Below are 23462 nucleotides of genomic sequence, written 5' to 3'. Positions count from 1 at the left end.
CACGATCAGAAAAATCAATGAATTCTCCAGCATCCTCATGATCAAATGAACCAAACAGAGGGGTAGATGAAAAGCGAACGAACTCATCCTCTGTGTTTCCGGAAAAGACAGATGAAGGATCAAGTGGATCTTCAATGAATAACTTATCCTCTCTGTTTTCGAATGATGGACTAACATCTGGTGAGTCCTACGAGTGATCAAAAATGGGTGCATCCATGGATGAAGACACACATGCAAAATCATGGATGGCAGGTTCACCAAAGAAGCTAGGAAAGAACGGAGGGGGCTCGGACGGAAGGGAGTCATCCTTCACCGAGTGTTGATGTTCAAGCTCCCACTCATGCTCTTCATGAATGATAGTGCATGTCGGTTGTGCAACACCAACTCCGTCAGTGGGTTGTTCCTCGCTCACAACAAGCGAAGAGTCTAGAATGGGTGAACACGAGCCAGCATCGTCTAGAGGAACACCTGAGTGTGAAGACGAAGGTCTAAGAAAAGAATGCATATGGGAACTCGAAGGACTTACAACCAACTCTGCACAAAAATTGAGTGTAGTGATGTTGGGAGGGTGTGAAGGATAAACAGATGTGCGAACATGATCCTCAGTGTCACTGGGCGATGGTGGAACTGTTGAAGGAGAGGGAGGTGGACAGTCCATTGAGATAGTTCCTGCTCCCACATGGGATTGTGAAATTCCATCAATGAAGAAGGTTGAGTGAGGCTTATCATCAAGCTTCCTCTTGGGACGAGCAGATTTCTTAAGACAGTACTCAAACCGGTCCCATAGATAAGCGAACTTCATCTGGCTCCTCAGAGCTTGAAACTGCAAGTCACGGAAGCGCTGCCAAAAATCAATAACGGATTCATGTGGAGCCTTTCGTTGCTGTAACAGTTTCCGGTCAAGATGGTATGGATCAAAATGATAGAACGTGTCTTCGATAAAATCACAGAAGTGCTCACATGAGTGCATGGCGTCAGACGGTAGGCTGAGCACCCAACAAAATGGAGATTCGTGAAGTATGTATGCAAGCAGCAAACCATCATGTTCGTCAGTGAACTCATCTTCCTCATAAATCATTGAAATAAAGTTATGTAAGTGCTCAGGCCAAGCCACGTCGCCTTCACCATCATATGTGTGAGTGGAAAAGAGATCAAACAGCTTCCCCGAGATGGAGACATCTTCACGATTCGAAAAACACCTCGGGGGAAGAAGAATGCAAGACTCCATGGAAGATATGCAAAGGTTCAAAACTAGATGAGAGGACACTGCTTGTCATCAGGCCCTCCTTCTAGCGCCAGAAATGTTGACGGTGCTAGACCCACCAACATGTCAAGGGGATCTCCCCGATAATAAGTCCCAATTAGACCTCAGACCGTTTGGTGTAGGAGTCCCAGCAGTGGGTCATAAGGTAATGCCTTGACCGTGATGTCGCACAGAGGCAAGTAAGATAACTTTGTCAGTAGCAAGGGTGTGACTGATGCAGAGAGTCAAGGAATGTGTACGAGAGGTTCCAGCACTTCGAAGGGGGAGGAAGGTGAAGGTGGGTTCCAGGTTGAAAGGGATCCGTCCCAACTCGACTAGGAACACACCACACAAAGGACATGCACATCTTTCGGCGAAGCAGTCCACTCGGATGCGACAGTCACAACATACAAGGTAAGATAACACAAACAACACTCACGGATCAATCCAAGACGAGTGTGATGGTTGATATAGCAAGGTTCATGAGAAAGGTTTGTTTGATGTCCGGCAGAGAAGTCGACACGGACGGTGACAACATTAACAACATATGCAACACATTAACAACAAGATTCATATAATTGCATACAAATCAGTTCATACACAAGTATGTAAGTTAAACAACACATATCATTAAAGCAACCGGAGCAGTTCAACTACAACAACAACATATGCATGAAAATGTGTTGGATCTTATTATATAAAGAAGTATAAGTCACAATCATACAATACGTCCATGTAAACCTACTAGCCCCAACAGTGGAATGTTACAGCCACATCCACATGCTCCTCCAAAGAGATGTACTAGCTCCGTGCAGTGGAGAAGCCAAGCGCATTACAATACTATCCAAGCCTTCTTCAAGATAGTCTTAGTAGAAGCTTGGCTAACCAAAAGCCTATACAATGAGTTATGAGGGACTATTCATAGCAAAGGGTGGGGTGACCCTTGACATTCCCTTTTGTGTCAGTTCAACTACCCTCATGACTCTTCACCTACTCTATGATTGTTACATCCAACCATTGACACTTGACTTACACTTGACATGACTCAACATTACAATGCACATGTACTCATGTGAGACAACATGGCTTGAGCAAGCCTTGCAAGACATCACTAACACTCAGTCCATTGTGATGAGACCAACTCTTTGACATGCTTGTGATAGTGAAGGCGGTGAGCTAATGCTAAGCTTGCTCGTTTATGATGGTGTGCATGCACCTCATGGTGACATCTTGCTGAAGCGAACCCTTGCCTCCATTGCAACTGGTGCATTGGTTCGGCCCATTTCATCCAACTCGTCTGCTAACATGCGCATGGTCTTCTTGGGTATGGTTGAACCGGAAACACACTGATGCATAGTGTCTGTGCTGATCTTCAAGTGTGTGTTGGTGGTCATGTGCATCAACTTGCCGAAGTACATGTTTAACCCCAGTTGGACTTGCTTCTTGTCTTCGCCTTGGTGAGTGTGTTGAATGGGTTGGATTGCATGTGTGCACTCAACGACATGCATGGTGTTGGATCCTTTACATGTGATCAACAACGTTGCTCACCATGTTTTTTGTGTGTCAACTGCTGGGATGGATCCTTAACTTGTATTGGAGCAGTTTCATCCGTGAGTGCATGTTGCGCCCATTGTTGTTCATGTTCCTGCAGCAACTCATTGGATTGTCTGTGTAGCTTCATGTTCTTCCTGAGTTGCTGCTTCAGCACATGGAACTCCTTCTTTGCTCCATCTTCTACCTTCGCGCAATATTCATGCCGCGTCGTCACGTCATAGCCTGAGTCCCCAAAGTTGCTTTCATTATCAGTGGATCTGCTTGATCCTGCAATTTTTCTCTGCCTCTATGTTGTCAACAACCTTCCTCTTGCATTCGCTACGTTCACTGTCTTCACTACATTCGGTATGCTACCTTCAGTTGTTGTTCATGATGTTGCTCGTTGTGATGCTGCTGCTTGATGTCCTTGTCCACGAACAACTTGATGTCTTCATGAGTAGGCAAGCTCATAAACACTTGATCAACTACATCCCCAAGCGTGCTCTGAATGGTGTCTTCGTCTCTGCTCTCCTGGAATCCATTGTACCTGTACTTCTGAGAGGCAGATGAACACCTGCGATACCTGGAGACATGGCAACACTCATAGCAAGCAATCTATCAGTCGAAAACCAGAATGAACATGAGAACTGACTTGCAACATACCTGGGTGTATGATCATGAAGGTTGCACAATTTCGGTCGAGAGTTCAGGAGATCGACTGCCAAGACAACACAAGGCATAGTCTGGGCTGCTGAGAGACTAACTGACTGCTGGAACTGCGCAATGCACAGTCTAGTCTGGTTGCTGACTGCTGGGATTGTGCATTGCGCAATTCCAGTTGGGAAGGACTGCTGGCCCAAGGACATATTTGCACAATTTCTTGAGTGAAGTAGCCATTGTCCTCCAGAAATGCGAAAAACAGTCCTGGAGGCCAATGTTGGGCAGGAATGCACAAATTTGGAGAGGAAGGTGAGCCTTCCTTTCCTAGATTGCGCAATGCTACCTTCGTGAAAGCAGAGGCTAGGCTAAGGTTGGCCCGACTCGCCGACGAGCAACTGAAAGTAAGTAAGTCAATGAATGCATGGCGACACTAAGTCATAGCAGAAGTGATTAATAGTGTATGCAAAACATGAATGAAAAATTCAGCAAACAAATCAATCATGTATGTGACTGAGGCAGTTCGCCGGTTGGGCGAACCTCCATGCAAAATAGTTTCATGCATGCGACAATAGTGAGATAGCAACAAAAATTGAAACAGAGCTAGGAAAAGCTAGTATACATGTAAACGACAACAAAAGTTCAAAGAAATCAAGCAAACAGTACTCCCACAAACAAAAACACAAAAAGCGACAGAAATGCAGCAGAAGGCATGGGAAGTGAGCTTACCCCAAAACAGCTAAGTTGAATGTGGTGACTGCTCCTAGATGTGATGTGGGATGTCAGAGCTACAAGGTTGATGTGAGGAATGAGCTCCACAGCATCCGGTTGATGATTTTTGATAACATCGGGGTTGTGACGCGCATGCCACAAATCTAGGGGAAGCGACACTTGGAGAGAGGTTTATGAATTGTTCCTTGCATGTAAGCTCCACTTGCTAAACAAGATCCCTAAAACAAGGGATGTCTTTGCATGCTACCTTGGAAGAAATAGCCCATGCATGCAAGTTTGTTAGGTTCAGTCCTAGAGGGAACCGGTCAACTCAACTGCACATGCAAGAGATTGCTTGACTATTGGAGACAAATGCGCATTTCTGGCTGGGAGCTGGGCTGGCTGCTTAGGAGATTTGCACAATTTCTGGGCTGAGCATCTGACTGCTGCCTAGATTTGCACAAATCCTGGGCTGAACAGCCTGCTGCTGGGAAAATTTACGCAAATCCTGTTGGGAGGGTTGGCTAGCAGGATTGCGCAATCATGGAGCCCAGTAGGCTGTCAGAGAGGATTGCGCAATTTATGGAGGGAAGGCTGGTTGCCCTCTAGAAATGCACAATTTTCAAGGGGAAGCTTCTCAGCCTGCAACTGGACCAAGTCTGGGTGAGCAACCTGTGAAGGGAAAAGATCAAACTGTGATTAACAGGCTGCCTTTGAGCAAGAAAGACATTGAAGCTTGAGGACTTGACGAAGCAAGGCAAGCTGCTATGAAGGTTGGTAGGGAGGCTCCAAAACAGGCTAAGGCAAAATTTTGGAGGGTGGTTGTAGTCGCTACAACACAACCATGTGATCACCTTATCGAGAATCATCCCAAATTGAATGAGATCAACTAAAACAAATTTGTGGCAATAAGTCTTTAATTCACCTCAGAAGTGATGCTTTATTGGAAAGCAGGCTATCGATAGTTGGGGCATCATGATGATGGAGAATTAGGATGGAATAAGTCGATATGAATGGTAAATCAAGACTTAGGACTTGGGACAATCAAGATGGTCAAGAAGCAGGATAGTCAAAAAGGTTTTACTAGAGTTTTAATCGTCCCAACATCCTAAATTTTTGAAAAGTGGCTAAGAATGAGAATCAAGGCATCGGGATCAAGATGTATAAGTTGGTTGATAAGTTATGTTACTATCATGCCATCTCAACTTTCATAAAAATGGCTAAGTATTGGGTATTTTTTTAAGAAACATTAAGCATGAGGGACAAAGTAGATGTATAAAGGGTATGGAAACCAAAAGTTCAAACATTTTAGTGTTGATCGAGAAATTGGCCAACAATAATTAGAAGGTTATCATTGTTGTAAGAGTTTAATCTAACCATATTGGAAAATATTAGCAATGAGAATGTTGTTGCAGATTTCTTTTTTTGTTTGAGAAAAAATTTGGAAGAAGAATTAGTTGATGACACCTTCTGTGATGAGAATTTCTTTGCATTATTTTATTGGACTCAATTTTTTGTTAACATTGTAAACTATATTGTCTTTAAAAAATTTCCATGTCATTTTCCCATAAAGGATGTTGTAGAATCATTAGATAAGTGCTCCTTATAGTTGGGTTTAGGGATATCTATTCAAAATGGGACCTAATCATGTGCTTTGTCACTAATGTGGAGTAGATATAATTTTTAATGTGCTCCGTGCAATTCATGATGAACCTAATGGAGGGTACTTTTTAGCAAAATGAATAGCTATTAAAGTTTTACATGTAGGTTATTGTTGGCCAACTCTACACAGAGATGTTGGAGCAAATATTAGTAGGTGTGATGAATCCTAAAGGATGTGTAGACCCACACAAGCTAATGAAATGCCTATGAAACCCCTAATATCCTTGAAACTATTGGATAAATGGTGTTTATACTTTGTTGGCCTAATAAATAAAGGATGGTAGAGAATATATTAGTCGGTGTGATGAATGCCAAAGGATGGGTAAACCCACACAACCTGATGAAATGCCTCTATAACCCCTAGTCTCCGTAGAATCGTTTGACAAATGGGGTTTATACTTGGTTGGCCCAATAAATCAAAGATTCTAGAGAATATGTCAATGGGTGTGGTGAATGCCAAAGGATGGGTAGACCCATATACGCTAATGAAATGCCTTCATTAGGGAATTTTGAGGTCTAAAATAGTCCTCCCAAGAAAAACAATAATTAAAATAATAAAATAACAGACGTGGATTTCCGAGGGAAATAAAGAACACTACATTTTTCTCATATTTTCAACTTATCACCTTATAAGTTTCCTCAAGTTCTAAGAGTAGGCACTTATTGGATGAGGAATTAAATTTCACATCCAATGAGAACCCACTCTACATACTTTTAATAGATCCATAGTGATATACATTTGAAATACGTAATAAAGGGTGTTTATCTTAATGTAACACATTTTTTCACGTATATTTTGTATATCTCACGTGGACCTATCAAAAATATGCAAGGTGAGCACATGTTGGATAAAGAATTTAATTTCACATCTAATGAGTGCCTTAGACTTGAAATTTAGGTAAACCTAGAAAGATATAAGTCAAAAACATGAGAAAAAAATAGTTTTATTTTTTTCCCTCCAAAATTATTTACCCTTATTGTTGACATCATCATCTTGAATCCTATTGGTTCTTTTAGAATTGATATTGCAAGTACATTTTTTGTTTTGAGGGCCTTTTTTTAACCTCGAAATTCCCCTAATGTGTAGCCCCTAATCTCCTTGAAACCATTTGACAAATGGGATTTAGACCTTTTTTTCCAAAAAAATCCTCTTTCAAATCAAAACAACTACATGCTTGTTTGTATAAATTATCTTATCAAAGAGTGGAGGTCAAGGAACTTCTAGATTCTAAAGAAGACAAAGTTGTAGATTTCTTATATGGGAACATATTCACAAGGTCGGGAGTTCCAAGAGAAATAGTAATGGACCAAGGCTCACAATTAACTTCTAATCTAATCAAAGAGTCAACACGTTAACATAATATTAGGCATAGAAAATCAACCTCTTATCACCCACAAACAAATTGACAAGCTTAAGTGACAAATAAGGATTTAGAAAATATACTCACTAAGATAGTTCAAATTCGTAGAAAAGACTAAGCACATGAACTAGTAGAAGCAACTTGAGCCTACAATACAACATGGAAGACAATGTCTCACACTTTGAACTAATATATAGAAAATCTATACTACTGCTAATAGATTTTGAAATAAAAACACTCATAACAACATTATAGCTAGAACTTGATCTTTTTGTAGAAAAAAATAAAGAATGTAGAACCTCAATGCTTTGGATGATATTCAACAAAATGCTCTATCTCAAAAAGAAATAATTCAACAATAACAGAGCTAGAAATTCAACAATAGAGGTAAAAGTTCAACAAATATTTTGATAGGTTGGATGGATGTAGTTTTTCAAAAGGCTTAATGGATATAGTGGTATAGCCACTGTTATTTTTTCTTAACCTAATGAGAATGCCACAATAGTTTGCATGTTAATAGTTGAAGCACTAAAGGAAACCATTAAAAAAGTAATAGGCCTTTCAACGACAAGGGAGAAACCGTTCAAAATCAATAATGCTTCTCTGGATTGAAAAGGAAGTTTCATACAAGTTAGGGAGATAATAATAGACACAAGAAAGGGGGTGAAAAGAGACATGTTGCAAAGTCCATGGGACTAAGTGGCCCAACATATTATTAGATACATTGCTTATGAAGGCTAACACAATATTGTGTTGACCTATCACTTCAAATTTGTGGAGCACTTAAGGCATCAAAGGACTATTAGTATTCCATACTTTTTACTAAAAAAAGTACAAAATATGGTTGTAGATGTACAAGTAAGAAGAGAATTAGCTATAGCACGTTATGGGTTAATAAAGTTATTGATTATTAATACTTTGAGGATAAAACTACCCTATGTCACTAAGGATATTTTTGTTGCCCATTTAGAGGGGATTTTGGAGACAACACAACTTATTGGAGAACCATCACAACACATAACACCAACCCCAATAGTAACAATTGAAGAAATCCCACTAGCTGCTAAGCTTCGACAAGTTCGTGACGAAACAAGTGAAGCAACTAGTATCAAAGGGCAAAGAAGAAGCAGTAGAAAGGCTCCTGGATCTATTGTAGATCCAAATTCAAAGGTTTGAAATATTGTACAAGAAGTACATTCGGTGCAAGCTAAGGAAGCAATCCAATTTTCAGACTCTCTTTTGTAGATGGAAGCCTTTTCTCCATGGGGGATCCCCATTGTTGAGAAGATAAAGGAAATCAAACCCCACTAAAGGAAAACATCAAAAATCATGTTGTTGAAAAAAAACCAAGAGTAAGAAGGATTATATTAGCTAGGTTTCATGCAAAAATTCCAATGCTTGTTGCAGCAATAAATGAGATTGAGGAACTGAAAAGTAGTTATTGATTGCCCAAATAGAAGTTAGAAAAATGGGAACATGAAGCTAAATCTAGAAGCTAAATTATTACTTCAAGCTATGAACACCACCAGGTAATTATAGGATTAGAAGAGTAGCTTGCATTACTATCAATTGAATATAATTCATAATTATAATATGTTAACAATGAGAATATGAAACTCGACGAAGATTTGTTAAAGAAAATACAAGAGACCACTAAAAATATGAAGAATCAGACAATATGACAAATATATGTAAACATATTGTTGAACAAGTTTATCAAATGTTGGCATGCAAACCCCCCACCAAGGTCCATGCATCGTATCTAAAAGAGTTGCATCATGAACTTCAAATTGAATGTAACATATCAATGATAAAAACAAATTTCCAAAAATCCCTAGGAATTTTATAATTTGTATCATGATATCACTCTAGAAAGGAGAAATCTCCTCTTTAAATTATAGTTACATAATTTCATTATGTGATAACAGTTGAGGTGATCTCTAAACCTTTACATTAGAGACATACACCCTAGAGCCTTCATGTCTTAGCTAGAGAATGAGAGAATTGGATTCTTTGTAGCAAAGTGCTATGAAGGTGAAGAAAAAAATGTAGAGCTACAAATAAGAGACAAAGGATCCAAACCCAATCAAGTTTGGAAGAACCACATCCAAGTGATAGTAAACTCACTAGCCTATCAAGTATTGGAGAGGAGGCAATTAGACACTGAAACCAAATGCAGCTAACTCATCAACACTTATGGGGAGGAAGCATTGAGATAGATAGAGGTAAGATGGTAGGCATTGCTAGAAGAATTACAACAAAGAGCATTGTTATTACTCAAATTCTCCCTAGAGAAAAAGTCCCAAGCTCACCAAGGGGGAGAACCTAAGGAAACTCTCAAGCAAGCCACCCACTATCACCTCGGTGGTCTTGCCCCCTCACTTTTAGGTTGTGGTGTGTGATTTCCTAGCCTAAGGGGGAATTCCCTATGTTTGATTCTAAGCATATCGTTTATCTTTGATTCTCAACTTATCGTTTCGTATAAATGGAAGTATTACTTAGCCTAAAGGTTGACCTTTTCTTAGAGTTGTGTATGATGATGACTTGTTTGAAAGTATTTAGTGAAGTGCCCAAAGCATATCAACCAAATATTCAATCAGTTGCACATGCAGTAAAATAAATATGCCATTGTATTCCTTTGATTCAATTCCACAAAAGATAAAGTAAATATTTGCATCAACTCACGAGTTAGCATTTAGGATTTTCTAAGCAAGCAATGGTTGGTAGAACAAGTGTGCCTAGTATTATAGCCCTTAGATACATCATCATAAGGCTAGTACAAAAGAATAATTTTGCCAAAAGTTGTTTTCAGTACATTATAACAGTTAGGCGAGTGAATGGCTCGATTTTGGATGACCTAAAGGGACTTTTGATATACTCAAGGTTTGTGGAAGTATTGTCCATCTTCATTCCTATCTAATGCAATACTACTCAAATGGGTGCCAACAAGAGTAACCTCGACCTCTAACAAGGTGAACTTTAAGTTCAACAGGTAGCCTTCTGAAGTCATCATGTTTCCCTACGTATATGATTACCAAGCCGTAGTTTTATTTGCCTAACAACAGAACTTGTTGTTATTTATATATGTCAAAACATTTCTCTAACCTAAATCTTTAGAGGTATTTCTTGCTCAAAAATGTCTGCAATCATATAAAACATTTGCATCTCATTCATTCATATAGCTACTTGGATCAAATGACAAATAAACATCTCATGTGAATGCTCCAAATAACTTTCAATCATCCAAAATATGTGTAACATTAATACAATTGCGACTTTTCATAGAGATCCATAACCATAATCAATTATGCGAGTTAAGGAAAAACCTTTATTAACTTATGCACCAAATTTGTCCAAAGAGTATAGTGTCATTATAAACTCCATCACATGCACTAAAAACGAAATAAAATTCCAAGTGGATGCTCCAACTATTAAATTAGTTATTTGATTGTCCAACAATGTGCAATTCAATGTAATTAAAATATTTCACAATAACACATTCATGTGAATAGTGGAATAAAATGTATTTCTGGTTAAGTATCATATGCACAAAGTTTAAGGAACTAACATGCATCAGAAAGTTTCAATCCATTGTCGAGCAAATTACAATTATTCCAAAAACCAATTTGGTGGTAATTGATAATCCCAGCCTGCCTTTAAACATGAAATGCTATTTAACATCAACAACATCTATCAATTATTCATGGAAATGAGAAACCTTCCAAAATGCTTTGAATATATGTTAGGATAAACAATCCAATGCAATCTGTAACAAAGATCACTCAAATTTGAAAGTTTTAAAGAATAGCATACATATGTTCATTCAAGTGTTTAGTATTTGATGTAAAATTTTGTTATGGTGAAAGTAATTGTTTGTAGTGGCTTTAGGTAATATCAACTAAGTTTCCTGTCAAAAAAAATTAAACCAAAACATAAAGGATTACTAAAAGATTTTAATCTTTGAAGAACTCAGAAAAAAGAAATGCAAAAAATATAACTCTGCCAGATTAGTTGTGCTATGGATTTAAAACTAAAATCAGATTTCAAATTTCAGATCTCTTGAAAAACATTGAAGTGTCTTTCAATGATGAACATCTGCTTGTTGAGTTGAGAGGCTTATTCTACAGCCTAGTATGATGTGTCCGTCTTTCATCAAAGTTGAAATTTTACTCATGTTGGCCAAAATAAATAATTAAAAACTCTAAAAAATGACTATACAAAACATTTAAATAATGTAGACTCATACAAAAAATTGCATCAAGAAATTAGATCCTTTAAACTCATGTTAAATCCTTATTTAAAATAAATCTATACTGTTAATATTATCAAAACATTACAATAAAACACATCGAAGATTTTTTTTTCCCCTGGGAAAATCAGTAACTTTCATTAATATTTTGAAAATTACATAAGCAGATGCCGCAGCATTACTGTCATAGTTCAATACAATATTCACCTTTTCAGGTCGTTTTCTGAGTCATAACAAAAAGTTCTAGTTACATCCATGATCTGTGCTTTACAGCCTATTTGCTATTACAAAAAATTTCTGTTCATATATATCAGCAGTTCATATTGTTCTCTGTTCACTATTTAGCTGTTGGGACTGTTGTCCCGCTGCATCCTCTGATCTATATATGGCCGGTGGTAAAACTGATGTTCCTCCGACCCATTCTGCTCCACTATTTGTCCATTGCCTCGGGGAAGTGACGAGGCCTCTTTGGATAGTTTGTCAGCCTCGCTATTGTGTTCTCTGTAAATATGCACACATGTAAAATGTTCAAAAGCTGCTTTGAGAGTAAGTGTATTTTGAAATAAATTGCTGAGCATGTGTACATGGCAATTTGTCACATTATTAATCCAATTAACAACCACCATTGAGTCCCCGAATATGTTGAGCTGTGTAAAATGATGAGATAAAGCAAAATGAAGTAGATTATATAATGCAGAGAGCTCGGCAAAATTGTTCGATCCAATACCAAAACCTAATTTTGCTAGATATCTATGATTTCCGTTAATGTGCAATACAAAACCACCGCCACACCCTGTTTGATTTGATGCACCATCGAAAAAAGCCCAAGGGATTGTTCTGTCAATCTCAGGCATTGGCTGAATAACACGGGTTCTGGTTGGGGTCGGTTCTGGGAGTTCCTGGTATGCAGCTATGACTGCTATTTCAATGAGGCTTCCCAAGAAAGGTTTATCATCGAAGATGGCTCTGTTTCGAGCAAGCCATGCATACCATATGGCCACAGGGGGGAGGTTTAATAGTTTGGAATCCGGGTGGCTACGGGCCCATGAGCACCAAGCCTCCAGTAGGTCAGCGCCGCTCCAATCGCCCGTAATTCCCAACTGTTGACAGATATTCCTCCAAATGCTTTGAAAAGACGGGCAAAACAAGAATATGTGGTCTGAACTTTCAGATGCATTTTTGCAGAAAATGCACCATGAGGGTCCCTGGATGGCTCTGCGGGTTAACTGTTCACCGGTAGGAACTATACCATGAAGCGCACACCAGAAAAAGAGCTTAGATCGAGGAGTGGCCCTTAACTTCCAAATGGAGTGCCACCAAGGGTGGACCTGTTCCGGAGATCTGTGAGCAATGAGGGTACAGTATCCTTGTTTAGGGACATATGTACCATGGTCGGCCGGGCACCAGATCAATTCATCAGGTCCTTGCTTAATACGAATATGGGATTCAGATAGTGCCATGATGTATTGGTCCCATTCCTGGTGCCATTGGATAGGTAGATCCAAAGAGTGGGCGGTTCTCCATGCCTGTGAAAAAATATCAGTATGTAGTGGATCAGCAATCTGTGCAAAATGTAGTATCCCCCGGCCATATAAATAATCTATAATCTCCTGGTTTAAAATATGTCTGCCTCCACTGTTGCTCCAAGGGTCCAGACCAATCCTGCTTGTCATGCCATCATTGATTCGCCATGCCAAGTTATCCCTAATGAGAGGGAGGGAGTCAATCAAGGCCTTCCAAACAGATGAGCCCCCCTTCGAAGACCAGGAAGGAAGGCGTGCCCAGTCCATCATATTTTGAGGCCAGATGTATTTGTGGTATGTGACATGAGTCCATAGGTTTTGACTAGTGAGCAAGGTCCATCCCATCTTGGCAGCAAGTGCTTTAGCGAATACAGGGAGCTCCTTGAGGCCCCATCCACCCCATTTCTTAGGTAATGATATTTTCTTCCAGCTGATCCAAGCAAATGTACGTTTCTCCTGATTCCCATTCCAAAGAAAACGGTTACATAGCTGCTGTATCCTCCCCAGGATAGTCCTAGGAATCCATGCTAGTGCCATCCAGAAGACTGGGGTAGCTTCTAGCACTGATTTAATGAGCACCAGTCTGCCAGCTCTAGATAGATATCTGTGGCTCCAACCCAGTAGCCTCTTTTCAAGTTTGGCAATCAACCAGGCCCAATCAGCAATCCTTTGGCATGTGGGTTTCAGATTGAAACCGAGGTATTTTAGGCCTCTATCCAAAGAGTATACCAAGAAGGGAAAGGCCTGAAGTGCAATCCTGGTCTCTTGGACCGTGGTGCGAGCACAAGTGATGGTGGATTTCAATTGGTTAGGCATCATACCTGTGGCCGCAGTAAATCTTTGCAAGATTTTCAAGAAGTTCCGGGAGTCTCTGACACTTCCATCAAGCAGAATAAGAACATCATCTACAAATAGTAGATGAGTAAGATAGCACAAATCTGATATCCCAAGCCCACCAATATCCCCATTCCTCTTTGCAGCTTCCATGAGACGACTGAGTCCTTCCATAACTAAGAGAAATAGTAGAGGTGATAGAGGGCATCCCTGTCGCAGTCCTCTCTCAGAGTGAAAAAAAGAGGATGCCGAGCCATTGATGAGAACACTGAACGTGGGAGAAGTGATACAAGCCATTATCCATGTAATATAGGAGTGTGGAAACCCCAAATGGATCAGGATCATCTTAAGATAGAGCCAACTGACCCGATCGAAAGCTTTGGAGAGGTCAATTTTGAGAAGGATGGCTTTCAGATTTTTGGACCAAATGGAATGAAGTGCCTCTTGGGCGAGACCAATGGCCTCATGTATCTGACGAGAGTCCAAGAACGCAAATTGCTGGGGAGCAATAGCCCTGGAGAGGATAGGTCTGAGTCGATTTGCAATGGTCTTGGAGATGATTTTATACAAGCAGTTGCAAAGCGATATGGGTCGGTAATCATCAAAGGATGCAGGGGAATCAGATTTGGGGATGAGGGCGATGAATGTGGAATTAATAGCATGATAAATAGATCCAGATGTACGACTCTCCTCCACCACCCTTAGCAGATCCTGTCCCAGCACCTCAAAGAAAGCAAGATAGAATTCAATAGTCCATCCATCTGGCCCAGGGCTTTTGTCTTTCTTGAACCACTTCATAACCCCTTCAAGTTCATCAGCTGTTACCGGCCCAGTGAGATCCGCCACATCATCATCCTCCACAAATCTAGGGAAGTGGTTAGCTACATGTATGATGTCCAGGAGTCCGACATCCCTTGGACTCTTGTATAAATTCCTGAAGTGGGTGGTGCCGAGGTGTGCAAGCTTATGAAAGTTGTCTGCAGACTCACCATTAGGGAAGGGAAGTTTCCATATAGTATTAGACACCTTCCTGCTCTTGGCATAGCTATGGAAAAACTTTGTGTTATCATCCCCCGCTTGAATCCATAGAGCTCTGCTTCTCAGCCGGATAGACTCCTCCCTCTCTTTGAGTATCCTGGCTTTTTGTCCTTCCAGGTTAATAAGTCTACTCTTTTCAGCCAATGAGGTGAAACCCAAACCCCGATCATCTGTAAGGTTACAGATCTCGGCTTCTATTTGGGTAAGCTGCAAATTTTCCCTTTCGAGCTTTTCCTTGGCCCACAGGATGGAGAGATGCTTTAGCTCTGTAAGATTTCTGCAGAAACTCCTAGCAAAAGATTCATTATCATTGATGGGGTGGGCTGTCCAGTAATCCTGCACCAGCTTGATATACGAGGGATCCTTCAGCCAGGTATGATTGAATTTGAAAGGAGCTTTGGGCTTCTTAGAAGGCCCCTGAATCTCAAGATAAATGGGGTTATGGTCCGATTGCCCCCCCGATCCAACCCATTGACGATACAAATGGACACGCTGGATGAGAGACCCTTTAAGAAGGAATCTGTCAAGTCTACGAGCCAGAGCAGCTTCCCCTATTCTTCTATTCCTCCAGGTGGGGAGGGGACGCTGCATAGGGACATCTATATAGTTAGACTGCTCAAGTAGGTTGAACATGAAATCAGTGATGGGGTCGATATGGCCATCCGAACCCCATGATTCCCTGAAGCCTAACGAGAAATTTAGGTCACCTCCCAATATGATATGATCTTCGCTCAACATGGGGAGATGAAGAAGGTTCTGCCAGAAAGCTTCTCGCTGGGAACACGGAGCATATATATTGACAATTCTAAGGTCCAAGCCAAGGTCGGCCGAGAAGATGTCCAGTCCAATAAAGCCAACCCCCCCCAGCTAGCAGATACATTAATGGTACGGGGGTTTATGCCAATGGCTATGCCCCCAGATCGACCAATGGCATCATTAGCAGAGATAATCCATCCAGGGATCAGAGACGACAGAATAAGAGAACATTGATCAGCTGAACAGAGCGTTTCTTGAAGCATGATAATGTCACAGGGCTCTGATTCGATGAGCCTCTTCAAGGCTAGTTTCTTGGAGGAACTAGCCAATCCTCTACAATTAAATGAGAGGCACTTCATGGGGGAACACCTCTCGGGGTGTGCCCTGCTCTAAGGACCCCATCGATGGTCGATTGTCTGCCAGAGACTACCTCGGCCCCAGCAATCTTAATGGCTTTAGATAGGTGAGATTTCCTCCCCCTGGTACACGTCCCCCCCCCTTCAGAATCAACAATGCCCAACCCGGATAACTTAATAGGGGGATCCTTAGCAGATTGCCGAGGACGAAGGAAGTATGGGTGCGGAGGGGAGGAAGGAGACGGGGTAGGGCAATCCGAGAGGGGATGAGTGGTGGTGATAGGATCCACAGAGGTAGAGGGAGCAGAACTGAGGGGGCATTGAATCATTGATACAGGAGATGAGGGTTCAATCACATCAATCGATGAAAGAACATGAGAAGCAGGGATCTCGGATGACATACCCGCTTCAGCCGCCGAACGAGCACGAGTGATAGGAGGCGATGTACGCTCGATGCCGGAAGCTTCCATGGAAGCTGAAGCCACGGGGGAGGGGCCAGCAGAAGGAGGCCTCGAAGGATTTGGTGAAGCCATCCTGGAAGAGGTCGGGGTGTGCCTCGGAGTATCATCCGCTTTCTTGTTGAGGGGGCAGTCTTTGGCAAGATGTCCAACCTTATGACATCTTCTGCAGCGAAAGGGGACTCCTTCGTAGTCCAAGAGCTGTACCCTGATGCATCTGCCCCATTGCAGCGTAACTTGCTCCTCAAGGCCTTCTCGGGTATCCAGGTGAACCAAAATCCGAGCCAGTGATCGGCTTCCAGATTCCACAAATGTGCGATCATAGTCTAAATAAGTCCCGAGAGCATTGCCGACCTGGATAAACACTTCTTCAGCCCAGAAGGGAAGGGGGAGACCCGGAAGTCGAACCCAAATCGGCCCCGCACCAAGCTGTTCCTTTTCTGGTTCGAATAGAGGGTTCCAGCGCTTAAGAAGAACAGGGGCCATTTCAATATGCCAATACCGCCCCAGAACCAAATCAGTCTGACTTTCCTTGGAAAATTTGAGAGAAAACCAGCCTCTGGGAAGGACGTGGACCTCAGGAAGATCAAACAATACACCGCCCCAAATCTCCTTGACCCATGATATGAGCCTCTGACGCGAATACGTTCTGCCCCTGACGTGTCCAACCAGGACCGTGTTCGCGATGTCCATATATTCCCCCAACGGCTTCGATTCGTCAAATTTAATTGAAATAGCCCTAGATGTCGCACGCACACAGTGAACTTTCCTCTTACCAGTTCGAGGGGCCGATGGATGATCAACCAGAGGGTTAGTGATACCCTCTCTCGCAGGGGGCGGAGCAGGTCGCGAAGAGACCGCGGGGGTTTCAAAACATCCTGAACGGCGCGACCCAGATGCAGCTGGGAGAGATGAAGGGGCAACAGACGGCAGGGATGTAGGAACCGAGAGTAGAGGCGGAGCGGATGGTTCGAAAGAGGGGGATGGAGGAGTGTTAGAGGCCAAAAATTGTAAGGACCCAGGCGAGAGTGGCGGAACCTCGAAAGGCAGCGGCGCAGACGGATAAACTCCGGCAGAGGTAGGGCAGTTCCGGAATACAAAGGGCACTTCAGATGAGAGATGATAACCAGGACCAGCTGACGAGGAAGATGGAAAAAACTGTGAACGGGGACCAAAATAGGGCTGACCAAAGATAACCTTATCCGGCGATGGGTCCGCCGAATAATCCACCGCATCCAGCTCAGGGGCATCCATAACTGACACGAAACCGCACCGACAGAGACAGGCAAGGTAGCTACGGGATTGCTGCAGCAGGTTCCAGATGAGTGACCGCGACGGGGAGTAGGCTAACCAGGCAGGTATCGTGCCCTAGGTCGATTGTACGCCGGTTAACCTAGCCCAAACCCTTGCGCGAACGGTCCATCCTTTGTACAAAAGAGTTATCATCGAAGATTAAACTCATATTAAATCCTTATTTAAAATAAATCTATACTCTTAATATTATCAAAATATTACAATAAATCAGATCGAAGATTACCAATAATTTCAGAAAATGTGTATGAAGTTTGGTAACCAGAACAATAAAGATCTCAAAATGTGCAAGACAAGGAGAAAAGGAGCAATAAATAAATTCATCAGTTCAGACTCGCCAAAATTTATGCCTGTGTGATCAAGGAATGCCTTCAATAACTGTTCAATACCGTGCACAAGTACTCAATCACTGTTCAATACCGTGCACAAGTATTCAATTGTGGAAATACATAAAAGGAAAAGAGAATATTGGTCTTAAATTTCCTGCACCAGCTCTGTGCACAAAAAATGAGAAAATTCGAACTTGATTCCTTTGCGGGGTCCCATGACGAAAAATGGTTGAATCGAAGGCTGGACTCAACGTGGAACACTGTAACTCGTTTCCTGGTCAGACTCTACCACCGAATCGCTCTTCATATTTCAGCTCTCTCTGCGCTGAGTTAAAGCCGGATTTGAATGCGAGTTTAAATCCGTGGTTAACTGTTCTCCAGAGCGGGGGATGGCTTCGGGGTATGGGTGGAGTCCTAAGCGTTGGACAGGCCACGGGCCGCCTTGGCTCCTCATGTGTGTAAGGTCGTGGCCGAATCGGGGTTTCTACTGTATCCTGCGTGGGGAGGGCTACCCCATAGCCTATAATCAAAGGATTGAATAGCATATTGTACAACCTGCTACAAATGAGGACATAGTTTTACAAGGGCAAATTGTGTCATAATTACATAAGGTGAAGGATATTGAGTCCTTAGTAGTAAAAGAAGAAGCACCAATAGAAAGGAAGCAAGAACATAGTTATAAAGGTAAGAAGTATTTATGTAGCAGCAATGAGAATAGAGTCATCAACCAATATAGTACCAAAGATAGAATTATTAGTTGCAATGATATTCTCAAAATAATTGAGTTGTTGAAATTGAAATATAATTAGAAGTGGCAATAAAGGTTGAAGTGGGCTTAGCATTAACAACAAAATCGAAAAAACTATCAACAACATAATAACCAAAACTGACAATAACATTAGACGAAACAAAATCATAGAAAAAGGTTGATTAAGTAGCGATCAATAGCCAAATCATTGTCATTCATTTTTTGTCCTTTTTTCCTTCCTTTTTAAATGAGCTCATGCAAACCTTCAAGTCCAAGGGTATGATAGACCCTTAAATTAGTGCATCTTACCTATCTTGTATAGCTAATTACCCCTAGAATATTAATGTTTTGTCTATTATTCATCCCAGTACTCCTTAAACTGAACAATTTTGCAAGCCACAACATTGTGTTGATTAATAGTTTACTTTGGTTGTTTTTTATGAGTTGACATGAGAAAATGCTTGAGTTTTCTTATTTCTGACGAGTATGAGTTTGTGGTATGCTTGTTGATGATTTATTATCTATAGTTGTAACCCTTATGACTGTGGAAAAAGCACTTTGTTTGTTTTCCAGATTTGTTCCCACCTTTGACATCTATCCTAGGTGTACCCAAGAGAAGGATAAGTTGATACGTGCTTATCAATGCAATGGAGAAGGAAATGCTAAGCTAGCAAAGAATTAGGGCATGAATCAATTGGCCCTAGTAACGCAAGCAAAGTAGCAGTCAGAATTGTAGATATGTGTTCCCCAATGCTCCAATATGAGGAAGAAGGGATATGATTGTGCACTTGTGACAACCCACTGAAAGTGCATATTGATGAAGAGATTGGCACTATGAGTTCTCCAGTAGGCCTCTTGCCCCATTCTGAGAAGGAGGGAGATTCTCACTCATTCCACAGTAGCATTTAGTTTAGATGATCAAGAGAAGGAATGGTGCCAAAAAATATCTAAGCATATCTCTATCATTACACCAAACATAGATCATGCACCCTCAGATCCCATTCCTCAATGAATCATCTTAACTGATGAATGAGGAACTGATAATTTTTGGGGCAATAATGTTAGATCATAGCATGGAATTCATCAATAAATATCCAAAGTTCTCTTAGTATAAATAGGCTCGTATGTAGCTCAATTAGAGTAAATAGTCATGTGTTTGAGTTTGTTTGCAACTAGGGTTGATAAAGTTGCAAATTAGAGTTTTTTATTCTGGCTTCTTCTTCTTTTTTCGATAAAATGAAATGACTATCTTTCTTCTGAGCTAATTCAATCTATGAGGAAGGGATTCATCGGTCCTTCAGTAGAACCCAGTTGGAGAGGATGTTAGTGAATGCACCTTGAGATTTGTTGTTCATTACATATGCAGTGTATGGTGTGAATGTTTATATTTTTTTGTAACTAGACATCAATATCATTTTTGTTGATGTGAATTATTCCTTCACCAACACGTCATGAACCTATGAATTTCAATGAATACATTGTTTGAATCAATGTGTTATAAAATAGGTTTATCTTCCAACATTGAATTAACATTGCAATTTCGATTTCCTTTTTGTAACATTGAGCATTTGTATTTTCCCTTACTTTTAGCAATGATGTTAGTTCTAAAGAAGATAATGAGTTTTGTAACATCATCCAATAAACCATGAGACATTCCATATTCAGAAGACTCATGCTAAAGAGTTTTGACGCTTTGTTGTAGGTGGCTACATATAAATTATATTAAAATTTGCATGATGCTTCACAAGTTTGCAATTCTCTTGGTTGATAATTTAGGTGTAATTACCCAAGATTCAATAGCCTTTGTTGTTGCAATACTTGAGCTCACCAAGTGGGTACTACTTGCTTCAAAGAGTCAAAGGTAGCTTCAAATTGCCTCTAGGGATCATAATCAAATTTAGCTGATGTGTTTTTTCCATCTTGAGAATTTCTTGGTTTTTAGGATTCTAGGCATCTGTTGTCATTGCTACAACACCCTCCAAAAATTTTGACTTGCACCAAATTTCGGAGCCTACCTTAGTCTTGCAAATTGTCGTCGCGAACATTAAAATCCATTGTATGTGTTTTCTCTAAGTGTTTTGTTCCCTTTTGCGAGAAAAGCAAAATGTTGTCTTTTCGCATGTTAAGTGTCCCACAATGTATATAAGCTTGTTTTGGTGGTTTCAAGGGGTTATCTTTGTGAAAATGAGTTGATCTTACCATGTAAACATGTGTCGCACTCATTCCCAAAATTTTAAGCATTATTGAACAAGTGTTGTCACAGTTGTCGCAAAGTGTATCTTTAGTGTCGCACTTGTCATAAATCATCGCAAAGTTGTCGCGCTGAGGGAAGTATGTTTTTCATGTGTCCTGGATGATCTATATTGTTGTGTTGTCAAGTGTTCTCAATGTGTGATCACAATCGAGTCTCATCACTGTTCACATCAGCTTCATTGATCCCACACCTAGTCAAATTTAGAAAATTCTCCAACCAAGCAACTTAGCCTCATCCGACCCTCCTGAACTGCGCATTGCACAGTTCCATCCCTACAGCTACAACCCTGCCTCTTGACATTGTGCAATGCACAGTTCCTACCTCCCAGGATTGTGCATTGCGTAGTTTAAGTGCTCAAACCTGGACCTTGGCCTCCAAAATTGCGCAATTCAACCCTCTAGCCTGGCCCCAACTGCACATTGCACAATCTCTAAGCTAAATCCCATCCCTTGAGATTTTGAGTTTCATAATTGCACAATCACCATACCTACTTTATCTACCATAACTGCGCAGTTGGCTGAAAAACCCTCATCCCTGCTCACTGAGCCCAAAAACTACGCAATTTTCCTGCCTAGCCCAGCCTGAACTACGCATTGCACTGTCTCAAGGCTCAAGCTTCACCCTTGACTGCCTGAGTTGTGCAATTGCATAGTCACTGAGCCCCTCCCTCAGCGTGTCACTCGGTTTCAGCCTAGTCAGTGGGTCAACATGCAACATCTTAGACTAGGGGTTTATCGGACTGATGTTGTCTTGTCATGAGTGAATTGCAGATGTAGATACTCTATCACATTATAACATGATGATGAGGAAGGAGATGGAGAAGGGGAACGTGCTAGAAGACATCTTTGTAGTTGGTTATGCAAGTTGATAAATCAAGACAAATCAAAAAGGATACAAGTTTGCGATCACAGCTCAATACTTGATATCATTGAAGACTCCTCACCTCTAAGCCATATGGAGGTGGACAAAAGAGCATACTCAAGAAGACACATAGCAAGGAGCAACAAGAATGGCTTAACATTGCCATGTCATCATGCAATCCATGTCAGCAGTTCCATGTCATGTCATGTCATGAGTCGTCATATGCCACATCATTATTGTGTACTATTTAATTATCTATTCAAAAATGTATTGAAAAGTGGAAGTCCAAAGGACACATACAGAATGTGAAGAGTAATATAAATTCGAAAAGCCCTAGGAAGTCAAATAGTCATGAGGGTAGTCAAAGAGTCACAAGGAGGTGAAGCATCACCCCATTGGTTATATATACACCCTCATTATATGAGCAAAGGACTTTTCACCTTGGTTCCTCTCGCAAAGCTAGTTCTTCTAAGGAGCAAGTGGTGGCTCCAACGCTCCACTATTGGAGCTAGTGGCGTTCATTGTATACCTGTGTCTTGGGACTTTTACTTAATATATGAAGCCTGGTGGCCAGTATGTTCTTCATGCATTGATTATGAATGTTTGTAAGACTATTATGTGAATGTTTATGATTCATGTTTGTTTTCACTTGTACTAAAGTAGTTGAACTATTTCAGTTATTTTAGTGCTTATCATATTAAGAATGTGTTGTAATGGTTGCAATGTCTATCACATATTTGTGGATTATTCTACTGGATGTTAGGCGGATATCTCTTGCTTTTTTGTGTTTCTACCATAGTGGTACTATTACCTCTCTCTTAGAGCTCACTTTCCTTCCCCTCCGCAGTAGAAGAACCTTGACACACTTACAACTGAACACTCACCAGGCACACTTACTTGTTTTCCAAAGGCACATCGGCACTCCTCTCTCTTGCTGACAGTTAGAGCTAAGGAAAACCTCTAAGAATACATGGAAATCAGGCTGACACTCTACATGGGGCTCCTATTCCAAATGGTGTGAGGTCTAATTAGGACTTCACATCAAGGAGATCCCCTTGGTTCATGGATTTCCAGCACGGTCATCAAATGGCACCAGAAGAAGGGCCAAATGACAAGTTGTGCCTGTTGAATATGTTTTGAATATCTTATCCTAAATGGCTCATCCTAAAATCATACTCCTGGGGTGTTTTTCTAGCCTGTCCCTTGGTGAACCTTCAATCCCCAATGATCCTCTTTATCACTTGTCCCAATTGAAGTTTGATGGTGAGGATGGAACGTTCGTAACCAAGCACATTTCTGACTTTCTTAAATTTTGTGGATATTACGAAATTGATAATGAATATGTGGCTCGTATTCTCTTTTGCCTCACCCTTGAAGGTCGAGTTAGATTATGGTGTCATACCTTACCATCTGCGTCCATCCATTTGTTTCATCATTTCCTCCAGGAGCTTCATCAAGTCTTCGATAGCTATGATTACCAAGATGTTCTTAAAATAATTAATCAGTTAAGAATGAAGCCTAATGAATCAATCAAGGATTTCTATGATCGGTTCCTTCACCTTTATTGTGAATTTCCTG

General features: G+C 41.0%; 1 protein-coding gene across 1 annotated transcript; it reads right to left on the bottom strand.

The window, feature by feature from the left end:
• Positions 1-11542: 11542 nt before the first annotated feature.
• Positions 11543-17699, bottom strand: LOC149208859 (uncharacterized). Its single transcript, XM_089396183.1, has 2 exons — positions 16327-17699; positions 11543-11917 (listed from the first exon to the last, which is right to left on the bottom strand). Exons 1-2 carry the CDS (start codon positions 17633-17635, stop codon positions 11847-11849), a joined length of 1380 nt encoding a protein of 459 aa, XP_089252309.1. The 5' UTR covers positions 17636-17699; the 3' UTR covers positions 11543-11846.
• Positions 17700-23462: the final 5763 nt, after the last annotated feature.

Source organism: Pinus tabuliformis, chromosome 1_2 (genome assembly GCF_031772625.1).
Source record: "Pinus tabuliformis cultivar Carrire ecotype Pingquan chromosome 1_2, CPIR1, whole genome shotgun sequence".
Lineage (NCBI taxonomy): Eukaryota > Viridiplantae > Streptophyta > Pinopsida > Pinales > Pinaceae > Pinus > Pinus tabuliformis.
Note: the sequence above shows the minus strand (reverse complement) of the source record. Positions and strands in the feature narration are given on the sequence as shown.

Bases quoted from the DNA above. Each gene is read 5' to 3' on its own strand.
- LOC149208859 (XM_089396183.1), bottom strand. From the start codon at position 17,635: ATGGATGCCCCTGAGCTGGATGCGGTGGATTATTCGGCGGACCCATCG. The intron at 11,918-16,326 runs GTATGTCATCCG...GCATATTTACAG, and splicing joins TCGTTCGGCGGCTGAAGCGG to AGAACACAATAGCGAGGCTG.